A 17370-nucleotide genomic window follows, 5' to 3' on the forward strand; every position below is an offset into this window, starting at 1 on the left:
TGGTGGCGATGTCTCGCAGATAATACAACTACAAGTACAAGTCTAATTATATAATATATATATTTTATAAAAAAAAATAATAATAATAATATAAAAAAAAAAAAATGTATCAAAAACTATCGGTATCGGATCGGTATCGGCCGATATGGCTCAAGACGATCGGTGATCGGTATCGGTGGCAAAAAACGTGACCGGGGCATCCCTAGGGAAAAGTTAAGTAAAAAGATATATATAAAAAAATAATAATAAATGTTTCCATCCATACGTTCCTGTGTTATACCGTGGTGAATATAAGTATCGTTATAGCATGGTCTGGGGTAATTCCCGAAAGGCTGAGTAATAGGCTTATACGTCAATTCTACTATAAACGTTGCCGTTTCTTGCCTGTACATGCTATTATTCCCAAATCAAATCTATATATCATAGGTATTATGTTCCATCATGAATGCATGAAAGGGGGGGGGGGGGGGGGGGGGGTCGTGGGTCGTTTCTGATAATAATAACTAAAAACGCTCATCAGCCCGATCGGTATAATAAAAGCATTGCACGATCAAGCAAAAATTGATGTCAGATAGTCCTTACCTGTGATCGGGAGTATTCCAAAAATAATATTCCAATTGTTTGATCGCCATCTGGTACATCCGATGTCCATTTGGTCCACGGCATAACCCACCACAACATATAGATCTGGGATATTTGATGCACTTCAATGGAACCGGGAGAACCGCTCCATTTGCCTGACAAAGAAAAGTGAGCCCGGTGACATTTGACCGTTGCACAGGCCAAGATACAAGGTTTCAAAGGGTGTTCGATACCGCCGTCTAGCTGGGTGCGGCCGGTATTGCACTTTGGCGATCTCACACTCATTCCCTATGGTAACACCGGGCTCCCCAGATGAATAATGAATACAAATATTTTAAAAAAGGAAAAACGATCAAATAACGTATATATACGTGGTTGGCGTGCAACGGTTGTCGGCCAAATACGTATAAACGTTGTTGGCAGGGATTGAGTTAAAACACTATCTGACCTGCCTACATGCCATCAAAACACTGTATCTGACCCGTCAACATGCCATTAAAACTCTGTATCTGACCTGCCTACATGCCATTAAAACACTGTATCTGACCTGCCTACATGCCATTAAAACACTATCTGACGTGCCTACATGCCATTAAAACACTATCTGACCTGCCTACTTGTAGGGCTGTCTTAAATACTTCGAAGCTTCGTTAGATGGGCATGGGATTCGAATAAGAAAAATAAAATTTGAATAAAAAAAAAAAAAAAAAGAAAAAAGCTAAATCAACTCTGCCTCTCTTTGTTAATTACAACAAGCAATGCCATTTGTTATTTAAGATGAGGTTGGACTCGGCAATGACGGCTTACAATATTTCATGAAAGCAAAGTGTTTCGTTTGTCTAAGATTTAAAAAGGTTTAAAATGTACAGCACTGACAAAGTTGAACAAAGTGCTGTACAAGTCCCACAACATAAAAAAAAAGTCAAAAATAAAGAAAAAACATTTATTTATATATATATATATATTATCTCGAAGCTTTGAATTAAAATTTAATCTCGAAGGTCAGCACTACCTTTTTTTTTATCCACTTTTTCTCCCATTTTCTATATTTTCTCCCATCCCAATTTCGTATCATCCAATTCAACCCTCCCCTGTCACGAACGCTGTTTCTTGCCTCCCACAAGCCGGCTGCAATGTGGACTAAGTCATACATAGCACAAGTCCCCTCCGGTACTTGAGGTAACAGCAGTCGCATCTTTTCACCTGCGCAGCTCGATCTCTCAGTGGCGAGGAGTAACGCGTGGGAGGCTCACCCTGCCCCGACACTTCCTGATTCTACTGCACAGGCGCACCAACCGACCTGTAGGAGTCGCTGTCCACAACGCCCGATCCCCACCCATCAGTTTCCCACCCCCTAATACGGCCAATGTGTATTAGTACGGACGACCAGCTAAACTGAAAGCAAATGTGGATCGCTGGGCTCGAACAGGCAAGCCCAGCGTCTCCAGATTTCGTGGCGAGCGCCTTGCCCACTACGCCACGTAGCCGCCCCGAAGGTCAGCACTACCTACGTGCCATCAAAACTCTATCTGACATGTCAACATGCTATTAAAACACTGTATCTGACCTAGGGCTGGGCGATAAAACGATAACGATAACTATCGCAATAAATTATTTCCTCGAAATAAACATGAAACGTGGTCGCAAAGTTTTGATATATCGATTTTCCAAGCTTGGATATGAGCACACGCACTAACAACCAATCAGTGAAGGAGATGGCCGACAGCGGAAGGAGACGTAGGACTCAAGTAGTAAACAAGGCTGGCTAGGATAATTAGCTTGCACGGCTATTTTATAGTTTACGTGCCGAGTGGGTGTGTGGCGTGAATTCTGAGGCCACGGTTATAGTAGTGTGGGGTATACGGTGGACGTCGTTGCAATGTATTGGGGCGGAACAGAGTATTTTAGAGTCATATTTAGTACATTGTCATGGGATACACCGCTTGGAAACCAGGCTGGCTAGGATAATTAGCTTGCACAACGCTATTTTATAGTTTACGTGCCGAGTGGGTGTGTGGCGTGAATTCTGAGGCCACGGTTATAGTAGTGTGGGGTATACGGTGGACGTTGTTGCAATGTATTGGGGCGGAACAGAGTATTTTAGGGTCATATTTAGTACATTGTCATGGGATACACCGCTTGGAAACAAGGCTGGCTAGGATAATTAGCTTGCACGGCGCTATTTTATAGTTTACGTGCCGAGTGGAGTGGGTGTGTGGCGTGAATTCTGAGGGTAACGGTTAGAGTAGTGTGGGGTATGCGGTGGACGTCGTTGCAATGTATTGGGCGGAACAGAGTATTTTAGGGTCATATTTAGTACATTGTCATGGTATACACCGCTTGCTCTAGCTAACTGCTAACGTGCGCGGACTGATGACGACATCAACTCGAGACATTCGCAGCAGCAAAACAAGTCTATTAATAGCCCGTCCATCGGCGCCGGGCATAAGAAGTTAATTAAACTTGACAGACATTATATCGACGATAATTATCGATATCGAGTTATATGAAAATAATTTTATAATTTTATCGCAATAAAGTTTTTGGCCATATCGCCCAGCCCTAATCTGACCTGTCAACATGCCATTAAAACACTGTATCTGACCTGTCAACATGCCATTAACACTTTGAATGCCCAAACCGAGATTTCTCGGGTTTACATTCGGGTTGAATGCCCATAACGAGAATATTCGTTTTTTCTCGTATTTTTTATTTATTAGCGATATGAATTCATATTTCATCAACCGAGTCTACCGTTGGTAAATCAGCCACCCCAGGCGCTCGGATGTGAAAAAGCGCCCCCTATCGTCTCCCAGATGGTAATTCACCCTTTTGGATTGGACTCAATGAAAATGCACGAGAAAAAAAAACCCGGACTCCACATTTTACTTAACCGGAGCCGATCAGCTTCATGCTGGACCCTCAGGACAGCGTGGTTACTGTGTTTTACAGTACGTAGCATTGGATCAATAAAAGGATCGATTTTCGGAATGGCGATCAGGAATTGGAATAATCCATTTGGATACCATCTGATCTCAGGTAAGGAATCTATTTTACCAGTCTTAGGATAATCAGACCTCATATCATAATGTGATATGGCTGTTTGACTGTAAGACAGATCAGGAACTGAGAGAATCGATTTTCAGCGCGCGGCACCATCGTGTACACATATACTATCGATAATCTAGCGTTTATTTGAAAACGATTCATAAATAGGCCGAAAAATGACAACGTTCTAGAATATTACAGTACAGGGCGATTATAATGGAATCTCTTATTTTTTCTGTGAAAACTAGGGCTTTTCAAAATGCTATAAAACGGAAATGAACCGATAAAAAACCAATCCGCTTTGACAATGTTGACTGGAAATGGGTCATTGATAATGCGACAGCCAGATTAGACACATAGCCATAATTTAAAACATAGATTAGGCGATATTAATGCTAACATTGCAGTGGATGGTGGGCATTCAAGCACTAAAAGTGCGCCCCCTGCTGGGCACTGAAAGTGTTAAAACACTGTATCTGACCTGTCAACATGCCATTAAAACTCTGTATCTGACCTGCCTACATGCCATTAAAACTCTGTCTGACCTGCCATTAAAACTCTGTATCTGACCTGTCAACATGCCATTAAAACACTATCTGACCTGTCAACATGCCATTAAAACACTGTATCTGACCTGCCTACATGCCATTAAAACTCTGTATCTGACCTGCCTACATGCTACTGTATTAAAACACTATTAGAATTCTATTGTGGAATTCTAGACCTCCATGATGTTCAATGATCAGTATTTAGTGCTCAGTTCTGACATTGTTATCTCGAATGGGAAAAAAAGCTGTTGTGAGACGTAACCACGAGATGATCTTTTAGGACAACATGCTGGAACACGCACATGTACAGTATGTATGAGCTGAAGCAAAACAGGAGAAAAGAGGATGTGGTCTTTGGTGCAACGCTTTGTATCTGACCTGTCAACATGCCATTAAAACTCTGTATCTGACCTGTCAACATGCCATTAAAACACTGTATCTGACCTGTCAACATGCCATTAAAACTCTAACTGACCTGCCTACATGCCATTAAAACTCTGTATCTGACCTGCCTACATGCCATTAAAACTATCTGACCTGCCTACATGCCATTAAAACTAGCTGACCTGCCTACATGCCATTAAAACTCTGTATCTGACCTGTCAACATGCCATTAAAACACTGTATCTGACCTGTCAACATGCCATTCAAACTCTAACTGACCTGCCTACATGCCATTAAAACTCTGTATCTGACCTGCCTACATGCCATTAAAACTATCTGACCTGCCTACATGCCATTAAAACTATCTGACCTGCCTACATGCCATTAAAAATCTGTATCTGACCTGCCTACATGCCCTGCCTACATGCCATTAAAACTCTACACACCATTAAAACAAAACCGACTTCAACACAGAACTCACAGGAAATTATGTTTTGTTTATATGCAATTTAAACAGGCTGAACTCGGTTCCATTTATGGTATAAATGTATTGTCCTCTCAGCTTTCGGGGAAGAAGAAACTGCTCCTCCTCAACTCCTGCAGGGCATTTCTCTGTGCCGATTTGGTGCAAAACAATCTGGTGCTTCCCCTGTCATTACAGTACATACCTACCAAGAGGAGCTTGTGATAAACAGAGTGGGGACAGGTAGGGCTGGGCGATATGGCCTAAATATGATATCACGATATTTTCTGACCTTTCGGCGATACACGATACACATCACGATGTTTTTCTTTTTTACCCCAAACAATTCATTATGAGGCTTACCAAGACAGTATTTGAGTTTGCAAGCTAACATTAAAGACAAAATAAAATACCCATGCATTTAGCATTTTTATATTAGATTTAGATTATTAGATTATATATTGCATATGAGATATTATATGATTTAGATATGAAATATGATGAATTGAAAATGGGGGACCCTGATGTAAACAAGACTAAAGTCTTTCTCTGGTCTGCATCCCCTTAACAATTGTATGTATTGAGCTGTACTGTACCCATTCTGCAATATGTTAAAGTTTTAAATCAATCAATCAATAAATAGCATTTTAGCATTTTTATGAAACTACTGTATATATGTATGTCTCTAAATGTTTTGATGAATTGAAAATAGAGGACCCTTATGTAAAAAAGCCGAAAGTCTTTTTCTGGTCTTCATCCTCCTGTACTGTATTGTACCCATTCTGCAACCTTTTAATACAGTTTTCATTCATTCATTCTGACGGAAACATAATCATTTTGATTGACAGTCGAGTCTGCCAATGACGTCACACCGCTTGCACCCGCCCTGCTGTTCTTAGCACCAATCGGCAAGCGTTATGACTTCCTGAATGTCCCGTGTGCTGAAGTGAACACTGAACATCAACAAAGCTACTAACGTTAGCTCCCCGCGGCCGTCGAGTAGGAGACCAGTGCTTCACAGGATGCTAAATGAGGCATAATGATTTTACTACAACGAATGTTATAATAAAAGCCTTTCCATACATCTGTCTGATTGAAAACTTTATTAACAGACCGCGGAATGGGCATATCTCAGCACAGGCTGAGATATGAACGAGTAACGTGTGGACAGATTGACGCGACACAATCCTCTTGGGCAAAACATCACGATATCCACGATACGTTGAAAAAGTGTATCGTTAATGAACTGTACCCGATATTTATATAATATCGTCATATCGCCCAGCCCTAGGGACAGGGAGAGGGGACGAGTGAGTCCCTCATAGCAGCTGCAGGCATTGCCCTGTTCTCTGCCACAAAGTAGGCTTTGTGGAGGCCAGGCCTGGAGAGAACAGGGCCAAGGGACGACTGTTACACACTGAACGGGATGAAAATGAGGCGCCCCACACATGCACGCAAATGTGCACGTACGTACTACACGTACACACTCACACATGCACTGGAGATGGCCTGCCTTGGAAATCGGTCAGACACAACAGTAAAGGCTATATGTGTACACGCGAAAAGCCACACAGATGTGTTTCACATGCCAACACACTGGCACGACTCGTGCATTCATTTGCACTTGATGAATATATAACACACACACACACACTATACTTGTTAGGACCTGCCATCGATTCCATTAATTTCCTAAGCTCTTAGCCCTTACCTTATTAAAAGAGGCACTTCACCAAAAAACAACGCTGATTTCTTTTGTATAATTATAATCTCACATACATCCAAAAACGCTAAACAGTTTTTGCACAAATTGATCCATTAAAAGTAAATGAGTTTGAATAAGGCCACCAGTGATCTCATTGTGGACATTGAATCCTTGTGTTGTATTAATTCCAGCTGAATGAAATTATAAGGTAGAAGCCCCTATAAGACAAAGTATTGGTATTCATCATTTCATTGTGCTGCAATTAACACAACACAAGGATTCAATGTCCCCGATGACATCACTGGTGGCCATAGTTATTTATCCATTAAATATTTACTCATTTACTGTCAAACTAAATATGTGTCCCTTTAACCCTCACCAATACATGCCTACACTTACCCCCATGAGGCTTCCCTCTAGTACTTCTAATTCTAACTCCAATGCTAAAATGTCCTCACTTCCCCAATAGCTCAGACTACTAGTCCTCACAATAGTAGAACAGGACACACACACACACACACACACACACACACACACACACACACACACACACACACACACACACACACACACACACACACACACACACACACACACACACACACACACACACACACACACACACACACACACACACACACACACACACACACACACACACACACACACACACACACACACACACACACACACACACACACACACACACACACACACACACACACACAGCTGTGAACAGTGTGAAATCCATGCATGAATTCAAATCATTAGCATCACGAGGAGCCAGCAATTTGAATAATAACTATGAGACTCTAATAATAAGTGAACTATGTATGTCTCTGTGGTCTTTGCGAGTCATGCTGCCGATTTTTTATTACATCTGCAAAATGCAGAAATTCTTAGTAATGAGAAATGTAGTGGATGAACAATGGTGCAATTGGATACCGTAGAAGTGAAGACCACTAAGCCAGTTTATATACAACTTCCACCATGAGTGAAAGAAGATATTAGGGTGGAAGAAAACTGATGAAACGCAACAGTAGCCTATATCTCAAGTAGGTCATTCAAGTGATCGAGATATTAAATCAATATTTGAAGTATACAATGTCATCAGGAGACACTTTCTAAAAGGTGCTCACTTGACAGTTTAGACTACATTCAGTGTTTCCCATACATAGATTTATTTGTGGCAGCCCACCACAATATCAAGCCAGGCCACCACAAATACATTTCCCAAACTGATAGCATATTATAATAACATATTAACACTTTGGCTGCCATGGGTTAAATTCATTATCAACCGTAGGTTGCCGGCTCTATTTGTCTATAGAGAAAGTCCCCTTCTTTGCAGGGCTATAACTTTTTAAATTCTATTGCTACATTGCCATTATTAGGGCCCATTCAAAGTCCTATATGTATTGTTCATTGTGTAGCAACGTTAAACTTTTTCATTCACATATTCATAGTAAAGTATGGTCTAATGTATAAGTATGTTTTCATCTCTTTCTGCAGCTTTCTCCAGAACGTGATCTATAGCCCCAAATACATTATATTGATGATGCAATACAGTTTTATGGCAATCAGCGCGATATAATAAATTCCAACTAGACGTACTTCTAGAAGTTACTACACGTCATCTGATGTTGACCGGATGGGCTAGGGGGCGTTTATAATTACGTGGGCAGCGTTATACCAATCATCTAATGTGGGTCAAATGTTGATAATAGCAGTTAGTATCGAAGACGGTAACGTTACACGCTAAAACTCACCCCAGTCTCCGCGCGCCGTTGGGCGATCATCGTAGAGTAGAAATTTTATCATTATGGGATGTAGATTTACCCGGTCCATCTCCAGCTTGTATAATGGAATATACGTCCAAATCATGTTGTTTATCGAGTTATTGGCAATCGATCGCTGTGTATTGTGACGCGCTAGAATGCCGGGACCTATAGCGAGTGCCCGGAAGTAATACGGCCGTCCAGCACAACCTCTATGCCACTTCCTGTTAAGCGATTGCGCCGATCGGCCACCAGATAGCGCTCCTGAACCGCCAGAGAGCTCAGTGGGTCCTCCTGGTGGATCTCAGGCCAGCGGAGGGGACATATGAATCCGATCCCAGATTTTTGAAATATTGATATTAAAGACGCTGTAAAGCGTCTTCGGCAACTTGAGCATGGCCGGGAATGACGTGTTTAAGCGTTTCCTGGCAGCCAAAGTGTTAACGTACGGTTTCGTTTTGCGGTAAACAAAACGTGACCGTGACGTCATCGGACTTTTTTCTTTTCTTTTTTGCATTACCGATAATTGGCACCATTGGATCTCACGTGAATCGATACACGGTAGTACCGACGTGTTTCGGTAGGTACCTTTAAAAGTACCGAATTCGGTACCCATCCCTAGGTGCGATGCGACCTGGGTGGGAACACATTGGATATTGGTTATTGATGCCGGGAGCTGATGTTTTTGGCCTGCCAAGAGGTGTTCCTTCCTGGGGTCGCATTGGGAAACTAAGACCACCACCATGTTCCTCATCAAAAGGTACACATTGTGCAAAACCACCTGCTGATCAGAGGCGGGAAATATGTTTCTGTCTGTGCAAGATTTCTGAAATGTTGCCTACTGCAGCTTTAATTCATGAAGAGATACCTTTTAGGAGATACTTGGTTTGACTCCACCAGCAGCCATCCATGTGTGTGAATAATATTTTAGGTTTGGGTGGAATTTAAAAACAAACATAAAACCTCTGCCGTGTGAGAATCGGTTTCTGATAATAAGCCTTGATGCCATTCAAGAAAGACATGACCTCACATGTCAAGATTAATGTGTGAGTACAGTGGGACAAAAACACACTCCTCTTTCCTTCCCGCTCTGTCTTATGAGTCAACTTCCAGGGAATTAATGCACTTCCCTTCAGCACCCTCCCTCCTCTCCTCTCCAGAAACCTCCCCGGTGATCAACTGTAAACATCCACATTGGCTGACTTGAACTCCCACTGCACTCCACAAAACAAAACGCAATCAATGTATTAGGAGTAAGTGGAAGTTAGACTGGACACATAACTGCAAAATTTTAATCCAATTTAGGCCCAATTACACCCCCCAGACGAACACACACCCATTTTAAAAGAGGCTTATCTGTAACTTCTGGATGAGAGAAATCCGGTTGGAACAGCAACGTTCATTCAGCAAAGAAATCTCCCAGTGTGTCGTCCCTCAAAGATAACCCTGCATGATATGCAGTTTCCAAGAGTTTTTTTTTCTTCTCTTTTTGGTACTCTTGTTTTTTTTTATTGTTTTTATCTATTTTTAGTGCTGCTTATAGTTTTTAATATGCTCCCTCTGTACAGCACTTTGTGCCCCTGTGGCTGTTAAAGCGCTTTATAAATAAAGTTGGATTGGATTGGATTACTGCACAAAAGCCCTGGCCTCTTGTTCAGTGTTTCTGAGAATGTCTTTTGAGAGGTGAAGCACCAAACAGAAGTATACTGACCCCATGTCCAGTGCTTCTGAGAAGGTTGGCCGAGGTGAAGCCCCAAACACGAGATGTTTTGGAAACGCTGTGCTTGTGAACATGATTGCATCTTGTGACAATAGCTTGTTTGCGGGAGCAAAGAGGGCAGGGGCCCTCTGGGTGGTTTTTGCTCCTTGTTTCAATATCCACTGAACAATCTTTGCATCTCTTCGCATGTTCTTTCAGAACCAAACCACTAGGGCTGACCTTCTAATTTTTTTTGGAATTCGAAGCTTCGGGGCAGAGATTCGATTTTAATTGGAAGCTTTGAGATAAAGAAATGTAATAAAATAAAAGTATAAATATATATATTTTTTTTATGTTGTGGGACTTGTACAGCACTTTGTTCAACTTTGTCAGTGCTGTAAAGTTTAAACCTTTTTAAATCTTAGACAAACTAAACACTTTGCTTTCATGAAATATTGTAAGCCATCATTTGAGGCTTTATAAAAGCAGCACAATGAACACAAAGCTGTCAGTGCCGAGTCCGACCTCATCTTAAATAACAAACAGCATTGCTTGTTGTAGTTAACACATTGAGGACCGGCCGGCACCGTCTAATATCAGGCCTGTACGCTGCGACGAGATCGTCGCAAATTGCCCCCTAATTTGGCCGGTGCGAATGAAAAATTATATCTACTTGCAAGCTTGCGAATAGTGATTTCACCCCTTCATTCGCATTTCACTACACTAACATTAGCCTACAACCAGGGCTGTACAGGCGACATAATGTTGCGGTTGTAATTTCATTAGACAGACCAGCGCGGACATTTAATAACATGCAATTTAATTGACACGAGCAATGGGCTAACGTTAGCTGGTGGTCCCGAGTGAAGCAGGGACGGCGGAGCTATAGGCTAACGTTAGCTGGTGGTCCCGAGTGAAGCAGGGACGGTGGAAAAGTGAGGTAAGGGGGTGGGTTATATTGACAAGTGACAACGCTTGACAACAGAAGTTTAAACATAACTTCATATTTATTAGTTATTCGTTTCTGTATATCATCCACTGTGACTTTCCATCTCCGTGTTAGACTCTTCCTGTTTACATTCGAGTGTGACGTCATCACCTACGGCAGCTTAGACGATCAAAACGCGAACCTAGAACAAAACCCGGGGGGGGGGGGGGGGGGGCTGGCTCTCTTGTGCGTTCTCGCCCCCTCTCTCTCTCTCGCTCTCTCTCTACATTCAATGATTTAAAGTAGCCAAACGTTACAGACAGTATAAATACTAACTGGATAGTTGATGATAAACATTTAATTTCATTATCTGAAATATTCTAAAATCATTAAGTCTGCTATAAGCCATTATCCCTTTGTGTGTAATTATTATTTTCTCACAGTAGTATATATATATATATATATATATATATATATATATGTGTGTGTGTGTGTTTGGCTAAAGTGGATAGAAAACACAGTACTGTGCAAAAAAAGGGCACCCAAGAGTTTTTATATAAATAGTCTTAGATGTAAATAATTTTTTTTATTAGTGTGTCAGTAGACTACTCTTAGTACATTTTCATTAAATAATTTTTTAAAGCATCTTCATGGTTTAATAATGCAAACATATGTTGCAGGGACTTATTATAATCATCATATTGGCGTGACTGTATGCATCAAAGGGTTAAATCAAGCATTTTTAAGTGCTTTAGGAAATGTCAAAATATTGCGATATATATTGTGTATCGTGATATGGCCAAAAAATATCGCAATATCATTTAGAGGCCATATCGCCCAGCCCTACTATAATGGTAAAATAGTTATTTAAAAATGTGCCCCTAAAAAATATTCTTTGCCCCTAAATTTCTCATTTAGGGGCAAGTGTGCCCCTAGTGAAAAAGCTTAGCGTACAGCCCTGAATATGTGGCTGGAGGACAAAGCTTTGTAAACAAACCGATGTGACTTTGTACAGCTATATCTATACTTTATAGTATTGCTATCTGTCCATTCTCATTGTCACTTGAGTGCATAAACCGTGCCTTCATAATGGCTTAAAGAAAAAAAATAACCATCGGTTGGTTGTCATTTTATAGCGTCGTGAATATAAGGTTTATCGCACTTTTCGTCTCATATATTTTCTGGGAAGCTAGATATGAGGCTAAAGGCTACTAACGTTATATCGAACGGCATTTCTGTTGTATATATTCAAATGAAATAAAACAAAATGCTTATCATCCGGACTATTCCAGAGCATCTATGGATGAAATGGGGGCGGCGGGGGACGCCGATTAGTATTGATTAGCAATAGAGTGTCCGTGCAAGTAGCCACATTCACTGATCTATTTCTTGCGTTTTACAACCAGCTCCAATCCGGCTATAATTTAGGTTAATAATGTCTTACCGTCAGCCCATGTGATAGCCGGCAGCATTTCGCCCTTATCGATCGATGTCCATTTGCCGATCATAAATCCCATTATTCCAGGCTGAAATCTGCTAATCGAAACGTGAACAACGGTGCGGGCCCTTCGTTTGGGATCAGGCTCATATGAAACGCCCATAGACAGTAAAAGAAATGTTTTTCCCATTCGCCCTCAATGATAGTGCAGTGGAGCGATGGTGCCCCTAAGAGGATCTGGCCGGTATTGCATGTTGCCGAAATCACAGATGCTGGTAGATATGCAGAGTCGATGGGGGATGTTGATACGGTGATTAATATGGAATAAAACAATAACAACTTGCCACGAGTTAACTCGTGGCTCTGGTCCTCAACGCATGGCACCGAAACCCGAGTTAACTCGTGGTTGGGCGGCAAAGTGTTAACAAAGAGAGGCAGAGTTGTTTTTGCAAAAAAGAAATATATATATGATTTTATTTTCATATTCGAATCCCATGCCCATCGAACGAAACTTCGAAGCTTCGAAGTATTTAAGACAGCCCTGTCAGCTTACTGTACCTGTAAATGACGCCAGACTACAGGAGATCAGAGAACCAACAGACAATGACACACAACTCAAGCTGCTTAGCCAGGCTATCATGTAGGGATGGCCTGAGGAAAGGAAACAATGCCCCCAAAACATCATTGAATACTGGAACCACCGAGATGAACTATCCAAAACGAATGGAATCATCTTCAAATGGGAGAAAATAGTCATCCCTACCATCCTCAGAGGAGAGATGCTGATCAAGATCCATGCAGGCCACATGGGCATGGAAAAATGCAAACAGAGCACAAGACATCATGTTCTGGCCTGGAATGGGTAAGCACATAGAGCAAACTGTGGAAAAGTGCTCAATATGTCAGGAGCGCCGCCCATCAAACACCAAAGAGGCCATGATGCCTCATCGCATCCCAGACCGTCCCTGGCAGGTTGTGGAGACAGACCTCTTCAACTGGAACAACCAGGACTACATCGTGACAGTCGACTACTACAGCAGGTTCTTTGAACTAGACAGACTCCACAGCACCACATCAGCAGCTGTAGTCCACAAGCTAAAGGCAGCCTGTGCCAGCCATGGTATCCCGGAGACCATTGTCTCAGACAACGGACCACAATACAAGTCTAAGGAGTTCGAGGCATTTGCCAAGTCATGGGAGTTTACACACGTCACGTCAATCCCACATCTGACACCAAGTCGTATTTATGCTTAAGATAAATAATCATTCAGGACAGGAGTGTATGTTGACATCTTTATTGCAGTGTCGGCATAACGAGTGTGGCTCTAGCGTATGCGTACTGACCATCAGGACCCTATGTGTGGGTAACCAAACAGAAAGGTGCGCCTAGCACACCTGTCATAAAATGACATATTCAAGGCATGAATATTACTACTTTCACCACGATGAGACCGCCATCTTATTGCACAACAACCTGGACCACTTGTCTTGATACCTTGTCTGTTTTGAGTGATCTCTTTGGAACAATGACTATACATACTGTGGAGTTTGTCCGTCCAAGAGGGGCGTCGACTCTTATCTCTTCTTCCAGGACTCCCTGGAAAAATATATCTTGTATCTCAATGGGACCTTCCAGGCTAAATAATGGATAAATAAATAAAAAAAACGATAAGATCAGACTATATTAGGGACGAATGTGCATCAAGGTATCAAGGTCATCCTTGGACCAGTCATTTGAAAAGGAAAAAAAAAGAAGACTGAAAACGTCCTTTTCCTCCTCCTCACCTCCCTAACCAGCTATAGGCCCACCACAGCCAGCCCACCTACACACTGCTGAACTTGTCCGTCGGTCCCAAACTATACCCTCTACCCACTCTTTCGCACTCATCCCACTCCTGAATTCTGAAATTCTTTGCCCTCGCTCGTGATTCCTTCACATGACCTTCCTCAATGGGCGTCTTTATCACAGAGGTGGCAGACAATAAGAAGCCTATGCAGGGAAGCATGTTGTCCACGGACACATTGGGCACACGATCCCCTTTATGCTAAAAAGCCCAGGCACATGCGTGCAGAAGTGCACAGAACATTCCATTATTGTGTTGCAACATGCATCTCTGTACAGTACATTCCAGAAAGACTTCATGGAAGACACCATCCTCGAAAGCACACACACACACGCACACAAATACAGATAATTGACCAGTGAGTCACCTGGAAAACAGGATTTGCTGGTTGTTTTTTCTCCCTTATATAACAATAACCTGTATACAACACAAAGTAACAGGGAACCAGCAAGTGACCCAGCACTGCCACACCTTCAGGAAGGAAAGCCTGCTGCACACGACAGAACATGACACGTTTTTCTTTTTGACAAGTTAAACCCTTCCATGAGACATGCATTACAGTTTGTGTGTGTGTGTGTGTGTTTTTTTTTGGAAAGCACACACTGGCTGAAGTAGTAATGTGACTGTGGTCCTGCCTCACTTCCCTATTGAAGATAAAAACGGTTGAACTGCTCTAGCAAGGAGGTACTGTCTGAACTGTTTTCTTTGGGAGGAGAGTCAGAGATGTTTTATTCTGCCTGTGTGTGTGTGATTTTCTTTTTTTGGCAACCTGTGATTAAATTAGGAAACATTCTGTTAAAATCAAAACCAGTTTCACCTCATCGACTTGATCAACAGCACATCATTTGTTCGTCAGTGCGTTCACATGTCTATCTCTCTGTATCAGGTATCAGGGAATGACTCAGCCACTTCCTGTACCTGGTTTTACAAATATTACAAAAACAAATAACTCCTTTATCTTGTTAGTTATTTATGTATTATTTAGGCTACTTGAAACAAGGGTGAAAACATGTTCACTTATTCTACACTGCACTTGGTGAAAGTTGCTCTTGTAAAGTGTCACTTAAAATGAAGATGGAAATGAAAACCCGTCAAATTACAAAACAACACATTATTTTCATTCTAAAATTAAAGTCGGAACCGTGTAAAGGCATGTCCATTGCTTCCTCGTCTGCACTACAGTGTGGAAAAAAACATCACTAAGATCAACAAGAACAAATAAATGGACAGAGTTTGGAAAAGTCACCAGAGCACCCAAACAAAACACAACTGGCCATAATGTAAAGTTGTTCTTGCGAATATGATTTTCTTTTTAATCGCATGGCTTTCTAAGAATATCTAATACGATACACAGAACACTACATAGAGGAGTTCACTTTCACCATCGACTACAGTATGAGCAACAACAAGACGGAGACAAATGGGGCATCGCTCGAAAAGCAGAACACAACAATACAACACTGACAAGCAGAGATGCAGCAGGAGACAGTCTTTTACAGTTCGGGTCGTTTCTGCTCCACCTCGTCAACTTACCGTTGGTGTCGGGCATGCGGAGGGAAGGTAGGATATATGCCCCCCGCGGAAAACTCAATTGGAAATCTTGGGGAATCGCAGCTTTTGTTGTGTCGGGTTGAAAACACTCTCTGTCTCAAGTCTACTCCTCCAGCCGTCGGGCTGCTGCCACTGAAGACCACTGCAGGAAGGAACCAGTAGGAGGCGCTCCCCCGCGCTCACGTGGCGTGTTGCAACAATAACAAGAGCCATGTGTGTGTGTGTGGCGGTGGCGGCCGGCGGGCCAGAATGTACAGATATTTACCTGCATAAAAGTAACTCTCACAATGGATTGGTAGAATATGACCCTTAACTATGCGTGAATATAGCCAGTGAGGGGATCGCCCACTTCACATGTGGATATGCGCTTTTAATCAATGTTTTATGTTATCTCACAATTACATAACTCAATGGATGCATACAATACGATTGTCACGTGGTGCTATATACCGTCGATCACTCGCGCACGACGAAGTGGGTTTAATGTAAAATAATGAAACAATGTCAATAATGTTCAGATAGCCTGCATGGGTGTGACCGAAAGCAAAAAAAACACTAAAACAAGGATTCCCAAGAGTGATGACGAACCAGGAGCCAATTCTTGGAAAGAGAAAGACATCATCAGGAGGCTACATTCCTGGAAACTAAACGAAAAAGGGGAACAAGATATAAACTAAAACTCATCAATCATGAAGGCAGAGTCGAAACCTGATTTAGCCGACCAGCAATAAAAACGAATACTCCCATCAATCCCCGTTTAGGCCATTATTCTGCCAGGCAGTTTTCTCTCTACATTCCTCCACTGTGCTGATGAACACAGAGGAACCCCCCGATGTCCAAATCCCACCCTCAGACATTTTCTATTGGACGATGGTGATAAAGAAACGTTGTTTTCAGAATCAGGAGACGCACGAGTCCTCGGCTCGCATCATTAACATACGAACGAACGTACTGTAACACACAATAATCTACTTCATGACATTTATTCAGACTCAAATGCGTAACATTAAGTAGCCTAATTGTTGGCCATTTATAGATTAGAGTATGAATAGCTACCGGTCATGGATGGTAATTTGGACTCGTGGATAGGGATATAACGGTCAAAAAGACACAAGTTACTTACTAATTTAGTGAAAGCAGGCAGGGTAGCCTACTTCATTTTTCAACTGATCCTGCTCTCGAAGAGGCATCTTCAACAAAGCCGAACAAAACTTACAATTACTAGATATCATTTTCTGCTCTGCTGGACTTTTCACCCTCCCTCGGCATTCCGAACCGTCCCTGCAGCCAGCACCCCCCCCCCCCAACAAGTTCGTGAGGGCAAAGAAAGAGGACCAATGCCCTGAAGAACCCCCGAAAAAGTGGGCCAGCAATCTTCTATTGGGGTGACGCGCACTCTGCT

The 17370-nt window shown here is 42.1% G+C and overlaps 1 protein-coding gene across 1 annotated transcript in view; it reads right to left on the reverse strand.

Moving 5' to 3' along the window:
* The window catches only part of paqr6 (progestin and adipoQ receptor family member VI), an 86829-nt gene extending 70788 nt beyond the window's left edge, over nt 1-16041 (reverse strand). The window contains exon 1 of the mRNA XM_084337009.1: nt 15951-16041. Within this exon, the coding sequence (XP_084193135.1) occupies nt 15951-15966 (16 nt within the window). The 5' untranslated portion in view covers nt 15967-16041. The remainder of the gene's footprint in view (nt 1-15950) is intronic.
* Nucleotides 16042-17370: the final 1329 nt, after the last annotated feature.

This window comes from Notolepis coatsorum, assembly GCF_963971535.1.
Source record: "Notolepis coatsorum genome assembly, chromosome: 19".
Classification (NCBI taxonomy): Eukaryota; Metazoa; Chordata; class Actinopteri; order Aulopiformes; family Paralepididae; genus Notolepis; species Notolepis coatsorum.